The sequence below is a fragment of the Bos taurus genome, chromosome 18, assembly GCF_002263795.3.
Source record: "Bos taurus isolate L1 Dominette 01449 registration number 42190680 breed Hereford chromosome 18, ARS-UCD2.0, whole genome shotgun sequence".
Taxonomy (NCBI): domain Eukaryota; kingdom Metazoa; phylum Chordata; class Mammalia; order Artiodactyla; family Bovidae; genus Bos; species Bos taurus.
Window position 1 is genome coordinate 53,492,518 of NC_037345.1, and position 24,309 is coordinate 53,516,826.

Below are 24,309 nucleotides of genomic sequence, written 5' to 3' on the forward strand. Positions count from 1 at the left end.
GCAGGCTTGGAACACACCGACCGACGATAAATCTCAACCAGTCTTCACGCTAAGAACATTTCCTTAGCGTCTTAACCCGAGGCGAAGACCTCGCTCTGCGCATGTGCGTCGGACACTTTCCCGTCCCGCCCCCGTCCCTCCATATGGGCGTGGTCTGCTCTGCCGCAGGGGGTTGTGGGCGGAGTCAAAGAGCTACTTCCGGGATTTCCTCCCTCTCCGAGGTGCAACCTTCTTTCTATGATTGGCAGTAGTTTCCAGCCAATAGTGATTGGAGAGGAAACTGACGCTCCGACACATTTTGGAACTTCTCTTCCGAGTTGACCAATTGCAAGCTCTGGAGGGGACTGAAGTGACGGGCGTCTGTTTTGACTAATGAGAACTTGGCTGCGAGTAAGCCAGAACCAATCAGCAGCGAGAAGGCCGGATCCTGGGGCGGGGTTGGAGCTTCGGCAGTTGAACCGCTCGCGAGGAGGGGCGTCCCTGGAGAAGGTGAGAGACGGCTAGGGTTGCGGGTGCGTGGGTCGGAGTAGCGATCCTGGGGGCGAGGGGGTGCTCTGGGGGGAGAATGGGCTGAGCAGGCATCTGACCTAGTAGTGTGAGAATCGGGAGGGGTTGCCTTTAACACGGGTAGGCGCTTTCGTGAGAGGTTGTGAGACAGAGGGTAGTATGTGAGTCGGGGGCTGCTTTCTGTTTCGCATGAGGCTCTTGAACGGGGAAAGTGTGTAAAGTAGGATACAGCAGATGGTGAAACGTAGAAATGCCCTTGTAGGACAGACTTGCAATTTATTGGGAGGTTTTAAGACAGAGGATTATTACAGCGCGATGTGGAGTGGTGGAGGTCCCTGCCATCTGTTAACAAGCTTTGATTTGGGTGGAGGGCAGATGAAGAACAATATTGTGGGAAGGAATGTGTGAAGACTCCAGGGATGAGAGTGTGTTTTGACGACTTGTGAAGGCTTTTGATACACGTAACGTTTACTGAGGGCTGTGTGACAGGCACCTACCAAATGTTGCATGTGAATTAACTCAGACTTCTTAATAATGCCACGGGTGGTTAAGAGTGTGGGCTCTGGCATTGGGTTGCTTTAGTTTGAACGTTGGCCCTGCCACTGGGTGAGTTGTTTAATCCTCTGTGCCTCAGCTTCATCACCAGAAGAATGACCTTCTCTCTTCTCTGGCTATACCATTCACCTGGTGGACTCACCCAGCCTCTTGGTTTCATATACTCTTTATGTAATGATGTTTCTAAGTGTGTATCTCCATTTGGAGTCTCTACCCTGAACTCAAGGCTCATATGTGCAGTGGCTGGCACTACTGTTCTCTACTTGGAAGTCCAGCTGACACACAGACTTCAAAAACGTGTCCCAAACTAAACTTGGAGTTTTCCCCTTCAGCCTCCAAACCTAGTTGATGACAGTTCCATCCTTCCAGGTACTCAGGACAGAAACCTTGGAGTCGGCCTTCACTCCTTCCTGTTCTCTCACCCACGTACTGTCCATCAGTCAGCAAATCTCATGATCAACCTTCAGAACACATGGGACTTCCCTAGTGGTTCAATGTTAAGACTCTGCGCTTCCAATGTAGTGGGTGCCGGTTCGATCCCTGGTTAGGAAACTAAAATCCCACATGTTGCACAGCATAGCTTAAAAAAAAGAAAAACACCACATCCAGAATCCAGTCATATCCCACCACCTCCTTTGCTACATTTGGCCTAAGCCATCACCTGTTCTTACCTGGTCTGCTGCAGTGGCCTTCTCACTGACTTCCCTGCCTCTACCCTTGACCCCACGGTCAAGTTAGTTCAAAAGTCAGATCAAAAAAAAAAAAAAAAGTCAGATCATGTTGCTCTGCTGTTCATAACCCCCCCATGGCTCCCATCTCATGCAGTAGAAGTCTTCGCCAAGCCTACGAGGCCCCACCTGATCCAGCTCCCCCTCTTCCATGCTCTCAAATCCCACCAATCCCACTTGTTCATCCTGCTTCAGTTGCCCCAACCCGTTTGCTGTCCATCAAACAGCAATAAAATCTCCACTTGGGAAATGTACTTGCTGTCCCCTCTGTCTGCAATGAATTCCCCCAGGCTCTCACTGACAACCCAAAACCAAAATAGCTTCTGTCACCCTCTGGCTTTATTTTTTTTCATAACACTCACCACTACTTCACGTAGATTAGTGTTTGTTTATATCCACTGGGCTACTTCGACGTCCCTCAGAGTGTGGGCTCCAAGTGGATCTAGAACTCAGCAACTGGAAACGTGCATAGTACTTAAAGGTATTGCTGCTGCTGCTGCTGCTAAGTTGCTTCAGTCGTGTCTGACTGTGCGACCCCATAGACAGCAGCCCACGAGGCTCCCATCCCTGGGATTCTCCAGGCAAGAATACTGGAGTGGGTTGCCATTTCCTTCTCCAATGCATGAAAGTGAAAAGTGAAAGTGAAGTCGCTCAGTCGTGCCCGACTCTTAGCAACCCCATGGACTTGAGCCTACCAGGCTCCGTCCATGGGATTTTCCAGGCAAGAGTACTGGAGTAGGGTGCCATTGCCTTCTCCACTTAAAGGTGTTATTTGTACTGTTTCACCATTACATTTCTTGAGAGGTCTCCCTGTGATATAGGGCAGGACTGTTAAGCTTTGGGAGGGTGTTGGGTTGTGTGTTGGGGTCTAGATGGGGTCATAAACTGAGCAGAATGTGGTGGCCAGTAGCAGAAGATCTCAGCTCTAGTTTGTGCTGGGGAAGCTTGTGGGAAATGCAGATTCCTGGGCCCACCTCCAGAGATTCTGCCTCTAGCTTTGGGACCACGCCCAGAACACTGCCTTGTCACCAACTCCCATGTTGAAGCTGAAGGTCTGCATTCCTTACTTTGAGAAACAGGTCAGTTCAGAGCTCGGGGTTGAACTCTTCATCAGTCAACTCCCCTTTGTTGTTGGCCTGGTGCTGGCCGGTGTTGGGAACCCTGAAGTGATTGAGGCAGTCCTTACCCAGCTTGGGAGTCAGGGAGGGCTTCCTGCAGCAGGGGGGACACTGGAGCTGAGACCTGGAAGATGACAGAGGAGTGAGCTGAGAGGAGAAGACCTTGCTTGTATCTCCAGTGCCCTGAACCCTGTCTCCTGGTATCGAGCATGAATTCACAAGCAGCTGCTGATCTGTGCCAGGCCCGGGGAGCTGAAGATACAAGAATGGTCAAAATGGGCTGTGCCTTCATGGGCATCTGGCTTGCCAACTTATCATCAGCTAGTTGTACAGATGGTAATAGCTGACCAAGTGCCAGGCACTATTTGAAGCATCTTATATATACTGACTAATTCAGTTCCCACAATAATCCTATGTGAGGCGGGAGTTCTTATTATCCCTGCTTCACCAATGGAGAGAGGTTGGGAGAGGCTAAATGACTTGCCTGGGGTCACACTGCGGGTTAGGATCTGAACCCTGGAGTGCTTAAGGTGTGAGGCCCCATTTGGATTTGTTCTGGGAGGGAAAGGAGCAGAGGGTTAGGGGAGGAACTGGAAGGTGGTAGTCAGGGAAGGGCCGCTGAGGAATGAGTAGAGGGTGAATGTGCCAGTCCCTCACTGCAGGATTCCAGGCAAGTCTCAGTTTCATCTACAAAATGGGGGATGGTTACGTACCTACCAGAGAGTGGAACTAATGGTGAATCATTGGTTGTTAAGTGGGCATGGTGTTTATCTAAGGCAAAACACATTTGAAGGATGGCAGGGGAGGGAGAGTCTGATACCCCAGGGGGTGGTGATGGGCTTCAGTGTGCACTATGGAGGTCTGGATGGTGGGGTGTCTTAAAGGGTTTTGGGGTCTATATTCCAAGGGGATAGTGTGGAAGACCTTGGTCTGTATTTTGGAGTGCAGGGCTAAGGGAGAGGGGGCTCTGTTCAGCCCTAATTCAACCATGTGATGGCTGGGGGTGGGGGCCAGGGGCCATGAGCTTGGAATGGGGCTAGGAGGAGTTACTTAGGCCAGGCCGTGTGTGTGTGTGTGTGTGTGTGTGTGTGTGTGTGTGCGCGCGCGCACGCACACACATGTGCACATGTGCATGCATGTGCGCACTAGGTCATGACTGGCTGGACTGTTTGGGGGTGGCAGATAGTGGGGAAACAACCATCAAGGGTGGGGACTGCCAGGGGCGGGGATTTACTCATATCTGGTGTGGGAGGTGGTGATTTGGATTTGTTTTGGGGGAGCCCAGCGTAAGGATTGTCAGCTCTGGTCGGTCCTGTGAAATCTGAAATATCCAGGGAGCACAGTTTGGGAAGAGGAGCTGGGGTGGTAATGCAACATTGAAAATGCACAGGCGGGTCACTTTAGCGAAAGACGGGAGGGCTGGGAGTTGGAAAATGAGTGTGTGTGTGTATGCGCGCGTGCACTCATGCACTAAAACCATGATGTCATGAGGCCAGAGAAATGGGGTTAGGTGTGTGGCCCAGAGTGGGGCGCTGGAGAGTCCACACTTAGTGCACGAAGTGGAGGTTCTGACGTCACGGGTTGACGGGGGTGGGGTCGGGGGGCGGCGCTTCAAAGGCAAGGCATCCCCGCTGGGTTGGGGAGGGGGGACGTGTCAGAAAGCTGAGGTGGAGAGACCTGGTACTGGAACAAAACCAGCAACCAGGATGGGCCACTGGTCGGCGGTCACAGAGCACGGATGGGGGATGCAGGTAGAAGGACAGTGGGGGTGGGGTCGGGCGTGAAGGAGGGAGGAGGGGCTCAGGGTCTGGAGGATCGCAGGGTCCGGGCGTGGTGATCAAGGGAAGAGAAATGGAAAATGCGGGGGGCGGGCGAGAGAGGGAGTATACATAGAATTTGAGAGGGGACGGAATCCAGATGAAATACAAGGGTTATGGAATACAGGCTGAAAAATGGGGTGTGTGTGGAGTAGAACCTTGGGCTGATATGCGGATAGAATCCAGGCGGAACAGCGTAGGGGGGACAAAATTCAAATAGAATGTTAGGGGGAGCCCCAGTAGAACATGGGGGACTTGGAGAGGGGGTAGTGGCCAGAATATAGGGAATGAGTGTTGGGGAGCTGGTGTCAGGAGGGGGAGAGTCGAACTGTGGGGATGGCGAGTGTGGAGATTATTCTGTCTAGAAGAGGGAATGGAGGGAGGGGAGCGGGTAAAGTTTGTGCAGGTGAAGGAGGCAGGTGTAAGGAGAGGATTGAATTCGGGCAAAATATTCAGGGGCTTAATATCTGGGGACTGAGGTGGGCGGGTTTGTCATCAGGACAATTGGATGAGAAAATCCCTGTTAGCAACTGAAGGGCTATGAATGGGGGGCTTTTGTGCGGGAGTGGGTAAGGAGGAGGGCGGGGCCGGGTTAGCAGCCGGGATGGGGTGGGGCAGGCCCTCTTCCTCCTCCGTCTCCCGGATCGGGTACCACGAGTACCTTGGTGAATTAGGGGCGGTTAGGCTGCGTGGTTCAGCAGGTGTTCCGCAGCTGTTTTTGACTCCTTGGTAACCTGGACGGCGCGGCCGCTGATTGGCTTGCGGCGTGGGAGGGGCAGAGTGGGTGGGCGGGGTTTAGAACACCCGGTGGGGCGGGGCCAGCGCTGCCTGGCACCCGTATTGAGGGCCGGGGACTGAGGGATATGTTGAAATGTGTAGCTGTTTGTTTGCCAGTAGGTCAGGAATTATTAACCCCCATTTCTGAAACTCCGGAGAATGAAAGTACAGTTGTGAGAGTGTGAATTTTCCGAGGCAAAGTGGTCTCCAGATTTCATCAGCACCTCCAAAGCACCAGAGACGCCTTCCCCAAATAAAGTTAAGAGCCTGGACCTAGGGTCAGAGAAGCCTCTCAAGATGTCTGGGGCTCAGGCAATTGTCTTTGGGCCTTTGAGAAAGGGGATCTGTGGATGGGCTTCAAGAGTGGTATTCTGGGAGGCCCTGAAATTACTTGGCAAAGGTTTTTGGATCTATTAATTTATCTGGGGAGACTTGAGAGATCTCATTAGATTTGCAAAGACTCTAGGACTCTAAAAAGATTAAAAATCACTGACCTAAGAGATTCAGGGCTCATTTTTTTTTTTTTAATAGTGGCACTTAATTTTATTTATTTATTTTTTGGCTCCACTGTGCCTGGCTTGCAGGATCTTAGTTCCCCAACCAGGGATTGAACTCAGGCCCTCTGCAGTGAAAGCAAGGAGTCCTAACCACTGGATAAACAGTGAATTCCCAGGGCTCGTCTTTTTCTCAAAATATTAGATTTTCTAATATCAGACTTCAGGAAGGACTAAACTGGGGAAAGTGTGAGGACTAAAGAGACTAAAGAGAAGGAAGGACTAAAGAGAAGGAAGTTAAGCACAGGAGGGGTTCCTGTGATCTGAGTGGGGGACAGCTGTTGGTGGCTCTGTCTTTGGAGCACCTCTGGGACTCTGGACAGAGCTCTTTTTCTCACGGAGCCACAGTTTCCCCATCTGTACACTGGGGAGAGAATGGGCTTGCCTTGTCTTTCTAGTCCCTTTCAAGCTCAGAAACAGCCACAAAGTAGTAATAACAAGAATAATGACGGTCAGGTGTGGGGATGAAATAGATGAAGAGGATTAAGAGGTACAAACCTCCAGTTATAAAGCAAGCCACATCATATAGTCAATAATATTGAAGTAACTTTGTACAGGGACAGATGTTTCCTCGACTTATTGTGGTGATCATTCCATCATGTGTGCAGATGTCAAGTCACCATGTAGTACACCTGAAACTCACATAATGTCCATCAATTACATTTCAGTAAAAAATGATGATGATGCCAATCCATATTGAATGCTTGGTGTGTGTCACACGTGGCTCAATTTTGCTGAGGATTTTTACATGGTTAATTCATTTAATCTGTACGCCAGTCCAGGGAGATGAATGCTGTTATCCTCCTATGGGCTTACAAAGGCCTGCAGGAACATCATCTGGCCCGTTACGTCTCTGATCTCCTCACTTTCCCCTCTCCCTCCCTCACGCTGACCTTGCTGTTTTCAGAACAAACTAGGAACATCCCACCTTGGAGCCTTTGCCTGGCTGTTCCCTCTACATGGAGCTTATTCCCCAGATATTCACCCATCTCCTCTCTTCCATCCAGGCCTCTGCTCAGTGGGGAGGGGGTGGCCCTTCCGTGGCCCCCTTAGCTAAAAAGAGCAACCCCCACCCACTAGCATCCTCTTTCTCCTCTTCTTGACATTTTTATGTCTCTATTGCCGCCTTCTTGAGGGTAGGGATAGAATATGGTTTCTCATCATATCCCCAGCACCCAGGATAGCATGTGCTTTATTTTTTTATTTTTAAACTGGAGTACAATTGCTTTACAATGTTGTGTTAGTTTCTGCTGTACAATGTGAATCAGCTATAAATGTACATATATCCCCCTCATCTTGCGCCTCCCTCCCACCCACCCTCCACCCCACCCCTCTAGGTCAACACGGAGCACCAAGCTGAGCTCCCCATGCTATATCTATTTCACGAGTTAGAGTGTATATATATCAGTGCTACTGTCTCAATTCGTCCCACTCCCTCCTTCCCCCTGCCTGTGTCCTTAAGACCATTTCCTAAATCTGCATCTGTATTCCTGCCCTGCAGGTAAGTTCCATTCCGTACCAAATGGTTCCCAATCCTTACCATTTTTCTAGATGCCATATATATGTGTTAATATACAATATTTGTTTTTCTCTTTCCGACTTACTTCACTCTGTATGGCAGGGCATGTGCTTTAAAGGTAAGGAATCTGGCTCCAGGAGAGGTTAAGTTTCTCGCCCACGTACATGCCCAGAGCTGAACCTGGTTATGAACTCAGGCAGCCCGGGGCTGGCATTCTGAATGACTCCCTAGAACTCAGGCTGAGGATGGCGGCCTGACCCCCTCCTCCAGCTTCTCTAGCACTAACAGTGAGTAGTAGTCATGTTGGCTAAGAGAAAGTACTTATACTTGCAATGGACTAATGAAGAAGATCAATGATTACTTCAGTTTAAATGCTTCAGGTGTCTCATGGAGAATCTGTTAGCCATGCACTGGCTCTTCTCTAGACTTGGGGCACTCTCCTTAGGGGTAGCCACATGGTTTGTTCCCTCACCTCCTTCAGTTCTCTGCCCAAATGTCACCTCCACAGAAGGCCTGCCCTTGACCCCCTATTTAAAATCCCTGTCCAGCCTGATCTCAATGCTCCATCTTTCTTTCCAGCTTGACTTTTCTTCACAAACGTTTGAATAAATGAATAAGTAATAAATATATAATGCATATAGGGATTAATAAATTAATAATAGTATTAATCATGATTCTCTTATTGGAAATCATATATTCTATTAATCAGCATATATTAGGCCTAATAACGTGCAGAACACAGTTCCCAGGGCCTTTACGTGTATTGTTCAGTTTAATCCTCATGACAGCTCTATGAGGTAGGTGCTGTTCTGTACCCATATTCCAGATGAGGAAACTGAAGCACAGAGAGGCAGAGTCTCTTCCTAAGGTGGTGCATGGTGGGACCAGGATTCTGGCCTTCCAGCTCCTGAGCCTGGGCTCTCAGCCCCTCTGGGTCTCTGTCTCATCCACCTCTCCAGCGACTCTGGCCATGGACCAGCCTGCTGGCCTGCAGGTGGACTACGTCTTCCGGGGTGTGGAGCATGCTGTGCGGGTGATGGTGTCTGGGCAGGTGCTAGAGCTGGAGGTGGAGGATCGGATGACGGCCGACCAGTGGCGGGGCGAGTTCGATGCCAACTGTGAGTGTGCCTGCCTGGGTGGGCTCGCCTGTCCTTCCCCAGAGTCAGTGTCTCCCAGAAGATGAGGCCAGTCTGGATCCTGCTCACCTGCCCCTTCTACCTGACCAGAGCTCTCTAAGGGGGAGGGTGTGTAGGACTCATCCCTCGGGCCAGAGGCACTGGTGCTGGGGAAAGGTAGACAGCTTGGGTGCATTGCCCTTGGGCTGGGCACGTGGTCGGAGCTCAGGAAGGACTTTTCTCTCTACCTAGTCATCGAAGATTTGACTCACAAGACAGGGAACTTCAAACAGTTCAGCATCTTCTGTAACATGCTGGAGTCGGCCCTCACCCAGGTAGGGGCCAGGGTTGGGGGAGGTTTTTGTCCTCTGGGTCCCTGGGAGGGTAGATGCCCGTCTGATGTATGCAAGACCTTCTACTTCTCTTTCATTGAGGAAATAGGGCTGTCTTTTCTTCTTTCCCAAATGTACATGGCGTATTGTCATTGTAATTGTGATGACAGTGGTTCTCATGGAGAAAATTCAAGTCACAGAGAAATGTAAAGAAGAAAGTAAAAATCACTGCATTCCTCATGTTCACTCCTGGTAATATTTTGTTAGTATTTTGATGAAAATCACTCCAGCCATCTCTCCATTTCTCTATTCACTTGTGAACATGTGTGGTGTGTATATTTGCAGATCTCTAATTTTACAGAGTTGATAAATTTCCCAAGGTATTCTGTAACCTTTAAAAAAGATCCAACAGTATTTCATAAAAAATTTAGTCATATCAGTGGATGTAGCTAATCATTTCATCTACTGGGAATCTGTTGTGTGCCAGGCACTGGAAATACAACACTGAACAAAAGAGACAAAATCTGCCCTCACGAACCTGACATTCAGTGCTCCCACTAGACAGACAGTTGAAAAAAAAATATATGTCAAGTAGTTGAAAGTATTAATATGAAAAAAAGAAGCAGGTTGGAACGTAGATACTATTCAGACATCGTTTGAAAACTATGAACTGCATTATTTCTCTGATTATGGATAAAATTACACTCATAAAATTGTGATGATATTAATGTGTGTGACTTAGAAAGTGAGAGTCTTAATTCCCTTTCTATCCCCCACCTTAGACTGTTAACATTTTGGTGTCTATAAGCAGTATAGCATAATGGCCAAGATTATGGATGCTAAAAGTCAGACTCATCACTACCGCTTACTACTTGGGTGCCCGGGGCCAATTACTTCCCCTCCGTGTCTTAGTTTCCCTATCTGTAATGTGGGGGTGATAGTCCCCTTTTCAGAGGGTTATGCAGGTTAAATGAGTTATATGTAAAAAGCTTAGAATAGTGCCTGACTCACAATAAGCACTAAACAGATGTTGCCTGTTTTTATTATTATTGTAACTTTTGAGTTTGTCATCCTTGTTAGTGGTTGCTTAGCATTCAAGTGTACCCATGCATCATGATTTATTTAACCCAGAGGTTCTCAAACTTTTTGGTCTTAGGACCCTTTTATATGCTTAAAAATTACCGAGGATACCAAAGAGCTTTTGTTTATGCCTGTTTCATCTAGCAGTATTTGTTCGCCATGTCATAAATTAAAACTGAGAAAAATATAAAGATATTTATGAACTCATTTAATAACAATAACAAACCTGTTATTGACCTAAGTAATATTTTTATGAATAGTAGTCTCAAAACCAAAATTATTTAGAAAGAAATGTAGTTTTTTTAAAAAAACATTATTGAAATCTCTTTACTATCTGGGTTAATAGATAACTGCTAGGTTATCATGTGCTTCTTCAGTCTGTTGTGATGTGTCCTGGTTGACATACATGCAGAAAAAAAAAAAAATCCTCAGGAGGCTATGTAGCTGGCAAAGGTAGTCCTTTAATAGTTTTTTCGGATAATTCTGCTCACACATTAAAATTGGATACATGGTAGTTTCTGAAAGGTTTCTTGCAATGTGGAATCTGAGACCATATCAATGAATTTTTCCTATGCTGTCATATTAAAATCTATTGGCATATCTTGTACTTTGCAAGTATCTTTTACCTATTTTGTAACATCATGGGTTTGTAATATCACTTGTAACATCAGGAGTTGGTCATTTGGGAAATATTGCTTCATGGAATTGTGCAGATCTTTCAGAGGTTGCCACATTTCATTATACAGTATTAGGAAGTCACATTTGTTAATATCCTCACTGATCTGGCCAGGAAAATCTTTCAACATTGAGAAACTGTCAAGCCCGCAGTGGCAGGCCCAAGTTTTCTAAAATTTGAATTTTCACTTTAAAGGTTGAATTTTATCGTTGCCAACAAATACTGTTAGCTGTTTTTCTTCAAGTGACAGGCTCACTTTGTTCATTTTTGAGAAAATGCTTGCCAAATATCAAAGACTAAATAACCATGGTTTTGTCTGTCAGTACCTTTTCAAGTAAAAGTAGTGTTCCATGAAAAAGTGGCTAATTTAGCTCCAAATTCAGCCCCACAAGTGCTTTTCTTAGAAAGTGTCATACTTGGATATGCAGCCAAATGTGGACTTTCTGTTTTGTCACACAGAGTAGTAAACATCTGTGTGCTCAAGGGTCAAGATTCAAAAAAATTAATAAGTTTTGCAGGTTCATCAGGGACATTCATAGGTTTCATTTTGTTTTTATTTATCTATTTCTTTGTGTGTTTCTCCCTGCCTCCCCTCCCCCGTGGAGACTGTATAGCAGCCGTGGAATATATAGCAGTTGCTAGTACATTCGACGCCCCTGGCTTGAATTCTGCTAATGGGCACCAGCAGTTTTACCCACCATGACTTTTGTACCATCAGTGCGCATGTCAGCACAGAAAGAAAAGGCAGATGACATCTTAGTTATTATTCCGCAAGTTGTTTTGACTGCATGTACTCCCCTAAAAGGGTCTTGGGGACCCCCAGGGGTGCGCAGACAACACTTGGAAGTCACACCACTAAGCTGTCTCCTGTGGCTGAGAGTTGCGGTTCTTTCCAGTTTGTCCCTCTGATGATTTCCTGCACCAGAGGGCCATCTTGACCCACAGCCTACCACGGCTGGGTAGGCAAGCCCAGCTAGCCCAACAGATGATCAGGGCATGGCCTGGGCGTGTGGGTTGTGTGCTCTGGGTGTGGCCATGTTGAGTTTTTTGGCAACTCCTCCATTCTCTCCAACAGAGCAGTGAGTCGGTCACCCTTGACCTGCTGACCTACACAGATCTGGAGTCCCTGCGGAACCAAAAGATGGGGGGCCGCCCAGGCCCCTTGGCCTCGAGGTCTGCCCAGCTCAACTCCAAGCGCTACCTGATCCTCATCTACTCTGTGGAGTTTGACAGGTGGGTACAAGGGTACCCACCAGGCTGGTAGCTGGTGGTCAGGTGGAAGAGGATGTGGCTAGGACTTAGGAACCGCTGGTACCCAAGGCAAGGTGGGCATGTTGCTTAAGCCTTGCCTTTGGAATCTTCAGTGTTGAGGTTTATGTCGTTTAGTATTGTGTTTGGCTGCAAGTATCAGGATAACCATTACCAGGGCCTTGAACAATAGTTTATCACATAACAAGATGTCTAGGTAGGTGGCTGCTACTCAACAGCTTCATTAGGGACTCAGCCTCCTTCTCTTTTTGTTTTTCTTTTGTCATCTTTGACATATTGGCTTTTTGACCTCATCATTATCTCTTCATGGTCACAAAAGAGCTGCCGGACCTCCAGACATTGCATCTGTATCAAAGCAGAAGGAAATGGAACAGAACTGTGCTTGCTAATTGTATCTGCTGTTTTCATCAGGAAAACAAGTGTTCCCAGAAGACTCTCAACCAATTTCATGTAGTAGTGTTTAGCCAGAAATGGTCACCTGTCCTTTCCCAGGTGGATTCTTGGCCTCTGAGATGCCATGGTTCTAATCCTTCTCAGGATTCACTACCCGCTGCCCCTCCCGTACCAGGGCAAGCCGGACCCTGTGGTCCTGCAGGGCATCATTCGCTCACTAAAGGAGGAGCTGAGCCGCCTTCGAGGGCTGGATGGCCAGGACACTCGGGACGGCCGGGAAACTGAGATCTGGCACCTGCGGGAGCAGTGAGTCTTGGGGGTGGGTGGGCAGTGGGGGCTGGGGGAGGGGACACATCCCATCGTGCACTGCAGGACCCACTGCTTAGCAGTGTTGGAAAGATGGCCCTCCCTCATTCCCCAAATATTTATTCTGAGCCACTCTTTTGTGCCCGCCGTGTGTTAATGGTGCTGGGGACACAGCAATGACTGAGACAGTCCTGGTCCTATCCTGGGGCTCCCAGTCCAGTGGGGGAGACAATGTCTGCAGTCAGAGAAGATTCACCATGGATGAGGGAGTGCAGAGGGAGACCTGACCCTGCCTGGCGAGGGTGGGGTGTTCCAGACAAAGGGCAAGGCAGGTGCAAAGGCAGGGTGTGAGGCAGGGCTCTATTCAGTTGAATCCACCTTCCCCGAGTACCTCTTTTTTGCTGACCTTTCCCTAACCATGATGTAGTGCCAGCCCAGGGGGCAGAGACTTTGATCACATACCCACCTGAGTATATTGCAAATAGAGATGGGGTGAGACAGGAAAGGGAGCCTCTGCTTTGGGAGGCTGTAACAGGAACCTGATAGGTTCTTGGGGTGGGGAAGAGTGTTTTAGCAGAGGGAACAGCATGTGCAAAGGTGGGAATGTTTTGAAAACAAGGGGACTTAAAGAGTGAAGTGAGGAAAGCAAAGGCTCCTAGCATATTTACTGAGTGCCTGCTGTATGCTTGGGACTTGGTCTCCATCTGGTAGGGGTCCTACACATTCAGTTCAGTTCAGTTCAGTTGCTCAGTCATGTCCAGCGCTTTGCGACCCCATGAATTGCAGCACGCCAGGCTTCCCTGTCCATCACCAACTCCTGGAGTTCACTCAAACTCAGGTCCATCGAGTCGGTGATGCCATCCAGCCATCTCATCCTCTGTCGTCCCCTTCTCCTTCTGCCCCCAATCCCTCCCAGCATCAGAGTCTTTCCCAATGAGTCAGCTCTTCGCATGAGGTGGCCAAAGTATTGGAGCTTCAGCTTTAGCATCAGTCCTTCCAAAGAACACCCAGGACTGATCTCCTTTAGGATGGACTGGTTGGATCTCCTTGCAGTCCAAGGGACTCTCAAGAGTCTTCTCCAACACCACAGTTCAAAAGCATCAATTCTTCAGCGCTCAGCTTTCTTCACAGTCCAACTCTCACATCCATACATGATCACTGGAAAAACCATAGCCTTGACTAGATAGACCTTTGTTGGAAAAGTAATGTCTCTGCTTTTGAATATGCTATCTAGGTTGGTCATAACTTTCCTTCCAAGGAGTAAGCACCTTTTAATTTCATGGCTGCAGTCACCATCTGCAGTGATTTTGGAGCCCAGAAAAATAAAGTCTGACACTGTTTCCACTGTTGCCTCATCTATTTGCCATGAAGTTATGGGACCAGATGCTATGATCTTCGTTTTCTGAATGCTGAGCTTTAAGCCAACTTTTTCACTCTCCTCTTTCACTTTCATCAAGAGGCTTTTTAGTTCCTCTTCACTTTCTGCCTTAAGGGTGGTGTCATCTGCATATCTGAGGTTATTGATATTTCTCCCGGCAATCTTGATTCCAGCTTGTGCTTCTTCCAGGCCAGCGTTACCCATGATGTACTCTGCATATAAGTTAAATAAACAGGGTGACAATATACAGCCTTGACGTACTCCTTTTCCTATTTGGTACACATTGGGGAGGGCTAATACTATTTTTAGTATTAATAATAATAGCAGTATCTAATGTTTATTGTGGAGAAGGCAGTGGCACCCCACTCTAGTACTCTTGCCTGGAAAATCTCATGGATGGAGGAGCCTGGTGGGCTGCAGTCCATGGGGTTGCTAAGAGTTGGACATGTCTGAGCAACTTCACTTTCACTTTTCACTTTCATGCATTGGAGAAGGCAATGGCAACCCACTCCACTACTCTTGCCTGGAAAATCTCATGGAAAGAGGAGCCTGGTGGGCTGCAGTCCAAGGGGTCGCTAAGAGTCGGACACGACTGAAGCGACTTAGCAGCAGCAGCAGCAATGTTTATTGAGCACTTAACTGTGTGCCAGGAACTCTGTTCAGTGCCATATGATTTAATTCATTTAATCCTCCCAGAGTAGGCACTACTATCATTTTATGGAGGAAAACTGAGGCCCAGAGAGGTTAGAGAATTTGTTCCATACACAGTAAAGTACTATGGCCAGGCTCAACCTTGTATCCAAGCAGTCAGCTCAAGCCCCTTTTCCTTCCTCAGCCACTGTGCGCCGGTGGCAGGACTGAGCGCTCAGGAAGGACCAGACCTCTCCCCTTTGAGCGGCGGGAGCTCTTTGGGCTGGAGAACCCTGTGATTCTTCCTCGTGTGTGCATGTGTTTCCCAGAATGGCCACAAGACGGCGCTCTCTGCTCTGAGAGCCAGAGCCAGGCAATTCTTACCTTCCTCTTCCCAACTTGAAGTTAGGGAGTTTGGAAAGAGGCCAAGATTCATTAATTCACTCATCTAACATTTAATGAGTTCCTACGGTGTGCCACGTACACTTCCCGGCACTACTTGATGTTTATTGAGCCATCACTCAGTACTGTACACAGTCTAAGCACTCTTTATAGATTCCTACAACCTTATCAGTAGGTGTTATTATTATAATCCAACTTCACAGAGATGTGAAGTGAAACTGCCCCAGGTCACACAGCTCGTAGGAGCTGGAATAGAGTTGGGTACAGTCAGCCTGGCCACAAAACCCGGATCCCGACACCGGGTTTGACCGGAGAGCTGGAGGAAGGATACAGATAGAAAACAGATAATCACACTGATCAGTGATTGGTGTTGGGAAGGAAGTGTACAGAGATCCGGGGGGCAGAGACTAGAGGGACCTGACCTCACCCCTGGCTGGGGTGGGGGGCCAGGCAGGCTTCACTGGGGTCTTGATGTTTGGAGGATGAGTAGAGTCATTCCTGCCAGGAGGAGGAGAGATGGTTTAGGAGGAGGGAACTGCATTTGCAAAGAGCATCGTGGGAGAGGGAGGTGGGAGGAGAGGAGGGGAGAGGGGAAGTCAGCTGGAAGGGACCAGATGAAGAAGCTCCTTGGAGAGTGTAGGGGAGCCACAGATTTTTAGAAAACGTTTAATTAGGAAAAATTCCAAGCATGCACAGAACTAGTAGTATAACACACAGGTGCTTGTGCCCCAGCTTCAATGGTTATCTAACACATTTTGCCCATCTTCTATGATCTACACCCTTTCCTGTCCTCTGAGAAGCAAATCCCAGATATTGGATCTCCTCTGTAAACATTTCAATATGTATCTTTTAACATATAAGGTTATTTTTGATAAAAGCAACAAACATAAGCGGTATTATGACATCCAACAAAACTAACAAAAATACCTTAATGTCATCTGATACCCAGGGTGTGCAAATGTCTTTTTGTAATTTGCTTGTGTGAATAAGTATTCAGATATGGCCCCACATTACAGTTTGTTGTGTTTCTTAAGTCTCTTAATTTATTACAGCCCCCTTTACTTTTTCATGCTGCTGCTTTGTGGAAGAAGCCAGGTTATTAATACAGTTTCCCACATTCTGGATTTTTTCTCTTTTTTGCCACATGGCTTGTGGGATCTTAGTTCCCCAGCCAGGGATCCAACCCCTTCCCCTCTGCAGTGGAAGCAAGGGCAAAGTCTTAACCACTGGACCACCAGGGTTCTTGTTGATTTTATCACTGTGATTCATGTTCAGTTCAGTCGATTAGTCGTGTCCAACTCTTTGCGACCCCATGAATCACAGCACGCCAGGCCTCCCTGTCCATCACCAACTCCTAGAGTTCACTCAGACTCACATCCATCGAGTCAGTGATGCCATCCAGCCGTCTCATCCTCTGTCGTCCCCTTCTTCTGCCCCCAATCCCTCCCAGCATCCGAGTCTTTCCCAATGAGTGAACTCTTCGCATGAGGTGGCCAAAGTATTGGAGTTTCAGCTTTAGCATCAGTCCTTCCAAAGAAATCCCAGGGCTGATCTCCTTCAGAATGGACTGGTTGGATCTCCTTGCAGTCCAAGGGACTCAAGAGTCTTCTCCAACACCACAGTTCAAAAGCATCAATTCTTCGGCGCTCAGCTTTCTTCACAGTCCAACTCTCACATCCATACATGACTACTGGAAAAACCATAGCCTTGACCAGACCTCTGTATTTCCCGTGAAGTGGTGGTTAAACCGATAGGCTAATGAGATGCAGGTTTCTGGGACGCCTTCCCCCGTGGTGCTGTGTATCTGCCTACAGTCAGGTGATGTTGGGACTGGTGGGTGTGGATGTTGAGCGCTGGATCCCTGTCTTAAAAAGGTCCTGTCAACCCAGCATCTCTTGGTGGTTTTTATTTGCATTTCTCTAACGCAAGCGGAGCGTGCCCACCCGGGTGGAGGAGGGCAGAGTATGGAACCGTGCCCCTCACCCGGCCCCGGCATTCGCCTTCTACCTCCTTCTCCCAGGGTGTCGCGCTTGGTGTCTGAGAAGCGCGAGCTGGAGGCCCAGCTGGGCAGGTTGCGCGAGGAGGCGGTGACCGGGCGGGCGGCGCGCCAGGAGGTCGAGTCTCTGCGCGGGCTCGTGCGCGGCCTGGAGCTGGAGCTGCGGCAGGAGCGCGGCCTCGGGCACCGCGGGTCGGGCCGTCGAAGCCAGGATTGCCGCCGCCTCGCCAAGGAGGTGAGGGGGCGGGGCGGCCGGCGGGGCCCGGACTTTGGCTTTAGTCTGGACCTCCACGCCCCTCTTCTCTCCCTGCAGCTCGAAGAGGTGAAGGCGTCGGAGCGGAGCCTGCGTGCGCGGCTGAAGGCGCTGAACACCGAGCTGGCCCTGTACAAGAGGGGGTGAGGGGCGCGCCCGGGGCGGGGCCTCGGCGCTGCGGACCCGCCTGCGGGTGGGCTCCGGGGCGAGATGGGCGGGGCGGAGCCCACGTGACTGGGCGGGGCATGGGTGACGGGGCGGGGCCCAGAGAGGTTGGAGAGGACCGGTCGGGCCTGAGTGGGCGGGGATGGAGGGTGGGAGGGACCTAATGGGCTGCCAGCGGCTTAGGAAAGGAGTCAGTAGTTGAAAACGATGGGCGGGGTCTGTAGAGAGATGGGCAGGCCTGAGGCGGCATTCGGGAGGCCGGCCTGGAGCTAGGGACCGAAGAGGGGCGGAGCCTGAAGGCTAGTTGAGTGAGAGGGCGTGGCTAAGCAGGTGGGGATCCGGGTTATGTTTGCTGGCATGTATTGGGGTGCGTGTTGAAAAATTGGGAATGATTTCCAGGGAGCTTGGGAGACCTCTGGGAGAAGGGTCTACTGAGAGGATGTGTTAGAATGTAGGGAACTGACAGATGGTTTTTTTTAGGGGGTTGGTTGGGGGGTTCTGAGCGGGTGAAGCCTGGGGAAAGAGGTCTGTGAGGACCGTGTGTAAGAAGTGAATGTTAGGAGTTGACGGTGGGGGGGTGGGGGTTGGGATAGAAGGTTCGGAGATGGTGCAGTCCGGGAAGAGTGTTGTCACCGGTGGGAAACTTACAGTGGGTTCGTGCTCCCAGGAGACGGACCCCGCCGGTGGTGCCGCCCTCGGCGCGGGAAGATCGGGCTTCCACGTCCCGGGAGCGCTCGACGTCGCGTGGCCGTGGCGCCGCCCGCTCCTCATCCCGGGAGAGCGGCCGCGGAGGCCGGGGTCGAGGCCGCCCTGCCCGCCCCTCGCCCTCGCCCACAGGTCCGTGATGGCCCTCCCTGCCCGTGGGAGGAGGTGTGTGGGACTAGAACTGTGGGGGCGTGATCCGGTGACCCCAGCCTCCTCTTCTCTCCATACCCACCCCCACCCGGTCCTAGGTGGTCGCGTGCCCCGTTTCGACCCAACAGCCTTTGTGAAAGCCAAGGAGAAGAAGCAGAGAGAGATCAAGATGAAGTTAGAGCATGTTTCCTCCTCACCTGCCCGTAGCCCTGCCCCTTTCCCTGCCGCTCTGAAGCGTGCCCTCATCCAGCCCCTTCTCCCATCTCCATCACCTGTCGCCTGCTCCTGCTTCCCGCCCGACCTTCTCCTCTCCTGATTGCCAGCCTCCCCTCTCCCCATGGCTTGTCTCTCACACCCCTTCCTGGTCTGTGTCTCCGCATTGTTTTCACCTATTTAGCTGTGACCCGCAGGGGCGCAGCTACGCCCTTCCCGGGACTGGGCACACAGGTGGACGTCTTATTTCTCGTTCCCCAGGCAGCAGCGGAACCGATTGGGCAGCGGAGGAAGCGGGGACGGCCCATCCGTCTCCTGGTCTCGCCAGACTCGGCCGCCGGCAGCGGTGACCGGTCGAGGAGACGCGGCTAACCGCTCCCGAAACCGCAGCTCCTCGGGTAACTGGGCTGGCGAGCGGGCTGGGCGGGATTGTGGCCCGTGCGGGAGGCTCACACTCTCCGTCTCCCCCTAGTGGACAGTTTCCGCAGCCGCTACTCGTCCGCCAGCTCCTGCAGCGAGTTAGAGGATTTCTCTGAGTCCCTCCCTAGAGGGTAAAACTTGGGCTGGGGGAAAGGACCGCCTCCAAACGGATGTCTGGGGAGATTCAAAACACTCTTTTGAGGGGAGATTGGGTGATGGAGGCTGGAGCCTTGAAACCGACGAAGAGTGCGAGATGGGAGGTGCCCCAGACTTTTCCCATTGGCCCTGATCACTCCCTCCTCTCAGCGTTCGCCGCCGGGGGAAGGCGCCCAGCCCCACCACGTGGAGTGGGTTCAATACGGTGAGTGTCTTTCCTCGGGCTTTGGAGAAGGCGGGGCAGCATTAAACCACCAGAAGCTCGCGCTCTTTTTCTCCCGTGATTCCATTCTAGTGGGTCGGGTTGTAAAGGGCGATTCGGAATTCCTCTGGAGGCAGTGTTTTGATACCTTTGGGTTGGAGGGGAGAATGACGGTGCGGTGGAGGGTGGTTGTTGTTTAGTCACTAAGTCGTGTCCAACTCTTTGTGACCCCATGGATTGTAGCCTGCCAGGCTCCTCTGTCCGTGGGATTTCGCAGGCAAGAATACTGGAGTGGGTTGCCATTCCCTTCTCCAAGGGGATCTTCCCGACTCAGGGAACGAACCCGCACCTCCTGCATTGGCCAGCAGGTTCTTTACCGCTTAGTCACAGGGGAAGCCCACCGGAAGAGCAGGGGATGCCGATTAGCAGCAAGGCTCTGGCCTCAAATTGCCAGGTCTTAAAACCTGCCTCCGCTTGCTATAACCTGTGTGATTCAGGGAGTTACTTAGCTTCTGTAGCTATCAATAGTTTCTATATCAGCTAAATGGGAATTGTAATAGTATTCACCTCAGAAGATTCTGGTGAAGATACAAGGAGCTTGTTTTGCATAAGTGCTCAGCAGATGTCACCCCTTATTTTTATGAGGTCCTTTGGTTTAGAATTTCTGGTGGGATTTGGGGGGTGCCGGAATAGAGGGTGCCTGACCCCCTTTCCCGCCATCCCCAGCAGCAGAAGTCCACCCCCCTTGAACGCGGTCGCCATCAGAGACGCCTGGCCAGTTCAGGGGGCTGGGTTCCCATCAAAGGTGAGCCTGGGACTCAACACCTCCCCCTCTCCTGCCCCAGAGCCCACTGGGATGGTACCGAGGGCAGGATTTTGGGCCCCTTACAGACCCCCACACCCACGCCTGCTCTCACAGAGTACAGCTCGGACCACCAGGCGGCTGACATGGCCGAAATAGATGCCCGCCTGAAGGCCTTGCAGGAATACATGAACCGACTGGACATGCGGTCGTGACCTCGGATGCTGACTGGACCTCCAACCCCACCCACCGCTGGATTCGGCGTGGGGGCGGGGCCGGTGCGTCCTGGCCCCGCCCCAGCCCCGCCCCTCCTGGTGCTCTTGGGGGGGGGTCTCAGGCGTGTGAGGCCCCACCCCCTCCCGCAGGCATGGCCTGCTGGGAGGGAGGGTAAGTGAGTTTTGTAAATAAACATATTTGCCTTTGGGATCCCTCAGTTTATGACTGAAGGGTTGGGGTGGAGTGGGGAGAAATGAAGATCTGGTGGCTGGGATGGCAGGGTGTTTAACTGGGACCTGTGTGTATTTCTGGCTGTGACTTGGGAGGCAGATGGGGCTACAGGCTCAGGAAAGACTCCCGCACTTTCTAAAGCGATGAAAGAGGGGGACCCGAGGGTTGGGAGTGAGCAGCTCATCCCCACAGCGATCCGAGCAGAGATGCTGCACTGAATGTCTTTGGTGGTGAGGTAGAGAGGGGGTGTCTTGTAGCATGGCTCACTGTCCAGGAGGTGAGGACTCCTGAGCTGCTGGTGGTGACGTCTCAGCGGACTTGGTGCTGATTCCCGGCGCTCTGACCTGAGACCTCCGGGTTCTGAGCTGTGATGTTGCTTCCCAGCTGGGATCTCTGGGGTCTCGGTTCAGGGTCGGGACCTCTGGGTTCTGAGCACCAGCAAGGTCAGAGTGCTGGGAGGTTAGGGGTAGGGGCGGGGTGTGTGGCTGAGGTCTGTGGGAGGAAGAGAGAAGAGGCATATGGCAGGACACAGGAATACAGTTTAAGCTTCGCCTTTATTGGGGCAGGGGAAGGCGGTGGGGTTTCTGATGGGATGGGTGGGGTGTGAGAAGACGGACAGGCCCTCACACGCGGCGGTAGTGCGGCCACTGCTGGATGATTTTATAGAGCTCGTCCCCTGGAGAGAGCGTCTGCTGCACATCGCGGTGTCCTTTGACCTCGTAGTTAGGAGTCAGGTATCCCCGAGCTGCGCCACAAGCCAGCAGACTCTGGGCCGCCCTGAGAGCAGAGGCCGGGGGCACCCGATCTGGGGGAGGAGAGGCAGGAGTTAGGCTGGGGCTTCCTCCAAGGGCCGAGGGAGGCCCACTTGGGCCCAGAACCCGGCCTGCCACTGCTCTCTGTGCCTAAGTTTTCTCATCTGTGAAAGGGGAGAATGACAGCACCTGCCCACAGGGCTGGGGGATAAGATGAGTGACTGTGTATAGAGCAAGCCCTCCACAAGTGTCGGCCTTCAAGATGATCATTTATTCACCCTCCTCTGCCCCCAGACCTTCCCATCCGATCCACAGCTGTAGCTGCCACTTATCAAGCACTTCTGGGGCTTCCCTGGTAGCTCAGACGGTAAAGAATCTACCCGCAATGCAGGAGACCCGGGTTCGATCCCTGGGTCGGGAAGATTCCCCTGGAGGAGGAAATGGCAATTCACTCCAAGCACTTCTCAGGTTAACCCTAACCCTCCAGTTCATGGACTGACCTAAGAACTTTTATAGAGATGAACTCATCTGAAACCGTGTAGTTGGAAATGGACTTTATCCAAAAGAGGAAACGAGGCTCAGAAACAGAATCACGCCTGAGGTCAGAGAGGTTGTAGGTGGCAGAGCCTCCCAGCCAGGACGCAGCACGAAGTGCCATCCCCCAGAACCCATGTCAGCCCCCTCGCTGATGGCTGGACACTTACGCATGTAGTTGCCCATGAAGGAGATGCCGATGGCTATGGGGTTCCACGTGGGCCCAGAGTGAGCACCTAAGGTGTTCCAGCCCCGGCCCTCATACACGAGCCCATCTTCTCCGATCAGGAAACTGTGGGTGGGAAAATGATGGAGGGCTTCCTGAAGGAGGACTCCTCCCTCCTCTGCTCACCCCACCCCTGTCCCTGCCCCTGCCACTCACAATTTCCCCAACAACCCTCCTCCTTATCCCCTGATCTTCCACAATAAAAACAATGACCCTCGCCCTTGCTATTTGTCAAGCACAGCTCTAGTGCACCTTTTCGCATCCCTAACCCCATGAGTTGCCACTGCCCCCATCCGATAGCTACTCAGAGAGGTGGCAACACCTGCCCGAGGTCACACAGCCAGGCATCGTTCTAAGGAGTACTGGCTGGCTCAGCAATAGAGTGGCCCACGACCCGGTTGACTTTGCAGACGAGGGAGATGACCCTGAAGCTGAGAGAGGGGACTGCCTGCCCCAGGGCTCAAGCAGCGGTAAATGGAGCTGGGACTGTAGCCCCAACCCCGGCTTCACCAGGCACTAGACTTTACCAAGCGAATCCAGTGCACAGGGCTTGTTCCTGTGCACCTGCAAAAGCTGTCCCTTCCTCTGGGGTCAGAGCCAGGACTGCAGCCCCTTCCCCTCCCCCTTGCACGTCTGCACTGCCTGCACAAGCCCAGCCCTAAGCGGCGACGCTGGGGGAGAAACAGACGTTGCAGGCGGCTCCAGAATTGGTGCCCGCGGTCTCCCGTCGCCCCGCGCGCTCCTCTCGCCTATATCCCCGGCTCCAGCCCCGGCCTCCCCTGTGCACTCACTTGTAGCCCACGTCGCACCAGCCCCGCTCCCGCACGTGGTAGTACTGCACGTTTTGGGCCTGCCTCTGGCACGAGGCCGGAGTGTTGCAGACGCTGCCCGCCGTGTGCGACACCACCACGTAGCGCACAGGCTGTCTTAGCCTCTGGCTGCACTTGGATGCCAGGGCCCCCCACTTTCCGCGGGACACGATGCTGCCGCAGTCTTGAGCCGCCCCGAGGCCCAGGAGGGCGAGGAGGACCCAGGCGAGCGGTGTGTAGCGGCGAGACATGGCAGGCAGGAAAGGACACGCGGAGATTCCTAGGACGCGCGGCGGCCCTGGGCCTTTATCTACGGGGACTCGGTGGGGGCAGTGGGGTGGAGGGAGCCATGCGGTAAAGGTCTTGCCTCACAACCGGAGGGACTCCTCTTCCTGCTCTGGCGGGGCCCCAACAGGATGTGGTATGGTCAGGTCTGGGCGGGGTAGGGAGAGGGGAGCCCGCTCATCCAGCTGGGAGTCGGGGGTGGGGAGAGGCACACAGGCCCCTGGGCGAAACCGTGGTTTCTGGAAGACCCAGTGTCTGGATCTCTGCCCTGCTTTGTCTCTGCCCTCGGTGAGCCATTGGACAACTCACCAGGAGCTTAAAACCAGGAGGAGAGAAAACAGGGAGGCCCTGAGGCCTCTTCTGCCTTCTTCCTGCAAGGAACTGAAGAAACACAGGCGCCCATTTTTGAAAGCACTTCTCCTGGGCCTAAGCCTGATATGGAAAGCCCATTTCACAGTTGAGTAAACTGAGGCCAGAAGCGGGCTGATCACTTTGCTGACACATGGAAGATAGGAGAGCCTGGTGGTCCAGAACCCCCATTCAGAGCCAGGCTGCCTGTGTTTAAATCTGGTGACATTCCAGTGTGTGAACTTGCGCAAGTGACTCTAACCTTTCTGTGACTCAGTTTTCCCCACCTGCAAAATGGGCCTGATCCTATAAAGTATCTAATTCATGGGATGATTGCTTAGAAGATGTCTGACTCAGAGTGCCACATAAGCTTCACCGGGATTTGACCTCAGATCTTCCCTTGGAGGTAAGCTCCACAGGAGGGATCCTGAGGTCCAGAGAGGAACAGCCATTACCTAGCACCACTCAGCTGCTTGGGATCACAGGTGGGGCAGAAGACTCCCCTGGGGACTCTGCCTTGCGCAGGTCTCCTTTCCCATTACCTCCTAGAGGCACTTGCTGAGTTCAGGGAAGACTGCCTGGTTTGCTTTTCCTTCTACTTTGGTAGGGTTTTGTGTTTTTTTAACAAGATAACATATGCTACACTTTGCTGTATAGCAGACGCTACATTAACATTGTAGATCAACCATG

At 51.6% G+C, this 24,309-nt stretch overlaps 2 protein-coding genes and 1 non-coding gene across 6 annotated transcripts; 2 read left to right on the forward strand and 1 right to left on the reverse strand.

The window, feature by feature from the left end:
- Positions 1-440: 440 nt before the first annotated feature.
- On the forward strand, positions 441-20,644 carry CCDC61 (coiled-coil domain containing 61). Of its 4 annotated transcripts, none has more exons than XM_005219444.5 (14): positions 441-4,659; positions 8,535-8,693; positions 8,943-9,025; positions 11,854-12,011; positions 12,585-12,746; positions 17,177-17,387; positions 17,466-17,548; positions 18,238-18,407; positions 18,524-18,599; positions 18,900-19,036; positions 19,111-19,189; positions 19,365-19,419; positions 20,143-20,221; positions 20,336-20,644. In XM_005219444.5, exons 1-14 carry the CDS (start codon positions 4,647-4,649, stop codon positions 20,431-20,433), a joined length of 1,563 nt encoding a protein of 520 aa, XP_005219501.2. In that variant the 5' UTR covers positions 441-4,646; the 3' UTR covers positions 20,434-20,644. The 4 variants fall into 4 exon arrangements, with proteins under 4 accessions (XP_005219501.2, XP_005219502.2, XP_002695221.4 ...); XM_005219445.5 differs by having other exon boundaries at positions 20,146-20,221; XM_002695175.7 differs by having other exon boundaries at positions 441-489.
- Positions 20,645-20,980: 336 nt separating this feature from the next.
- Positions 20,981-21,099, forward strand: MIR769 (microRNA mir-769). Its single transcript, NR_031228.1, has one exon. It is a non-coding gene; the product is annotated as a microRNA mir-769 (primary transcript).
- A 102-nt stretch (positions 21,100-21,201) lies between these two features.
- Positions 21,202-23,263, reverse strand: PGLYRP1 (peptidoglycan recognition protein 1). Its single transcript, NM_174573.3, is given in 3 exon segments — positions 21,202-21,470; positions 22,122-22,243; positions 22,969-23,263. Coding segments are annotated over 3 exon segments (573 nt in total). The 5' UTR covers positions 23,238-23,263; the 3' UTR covers positions 21,202-21,288.
- Positions 23,264-24,309: the final 1,046 nt, after the last annotated feature.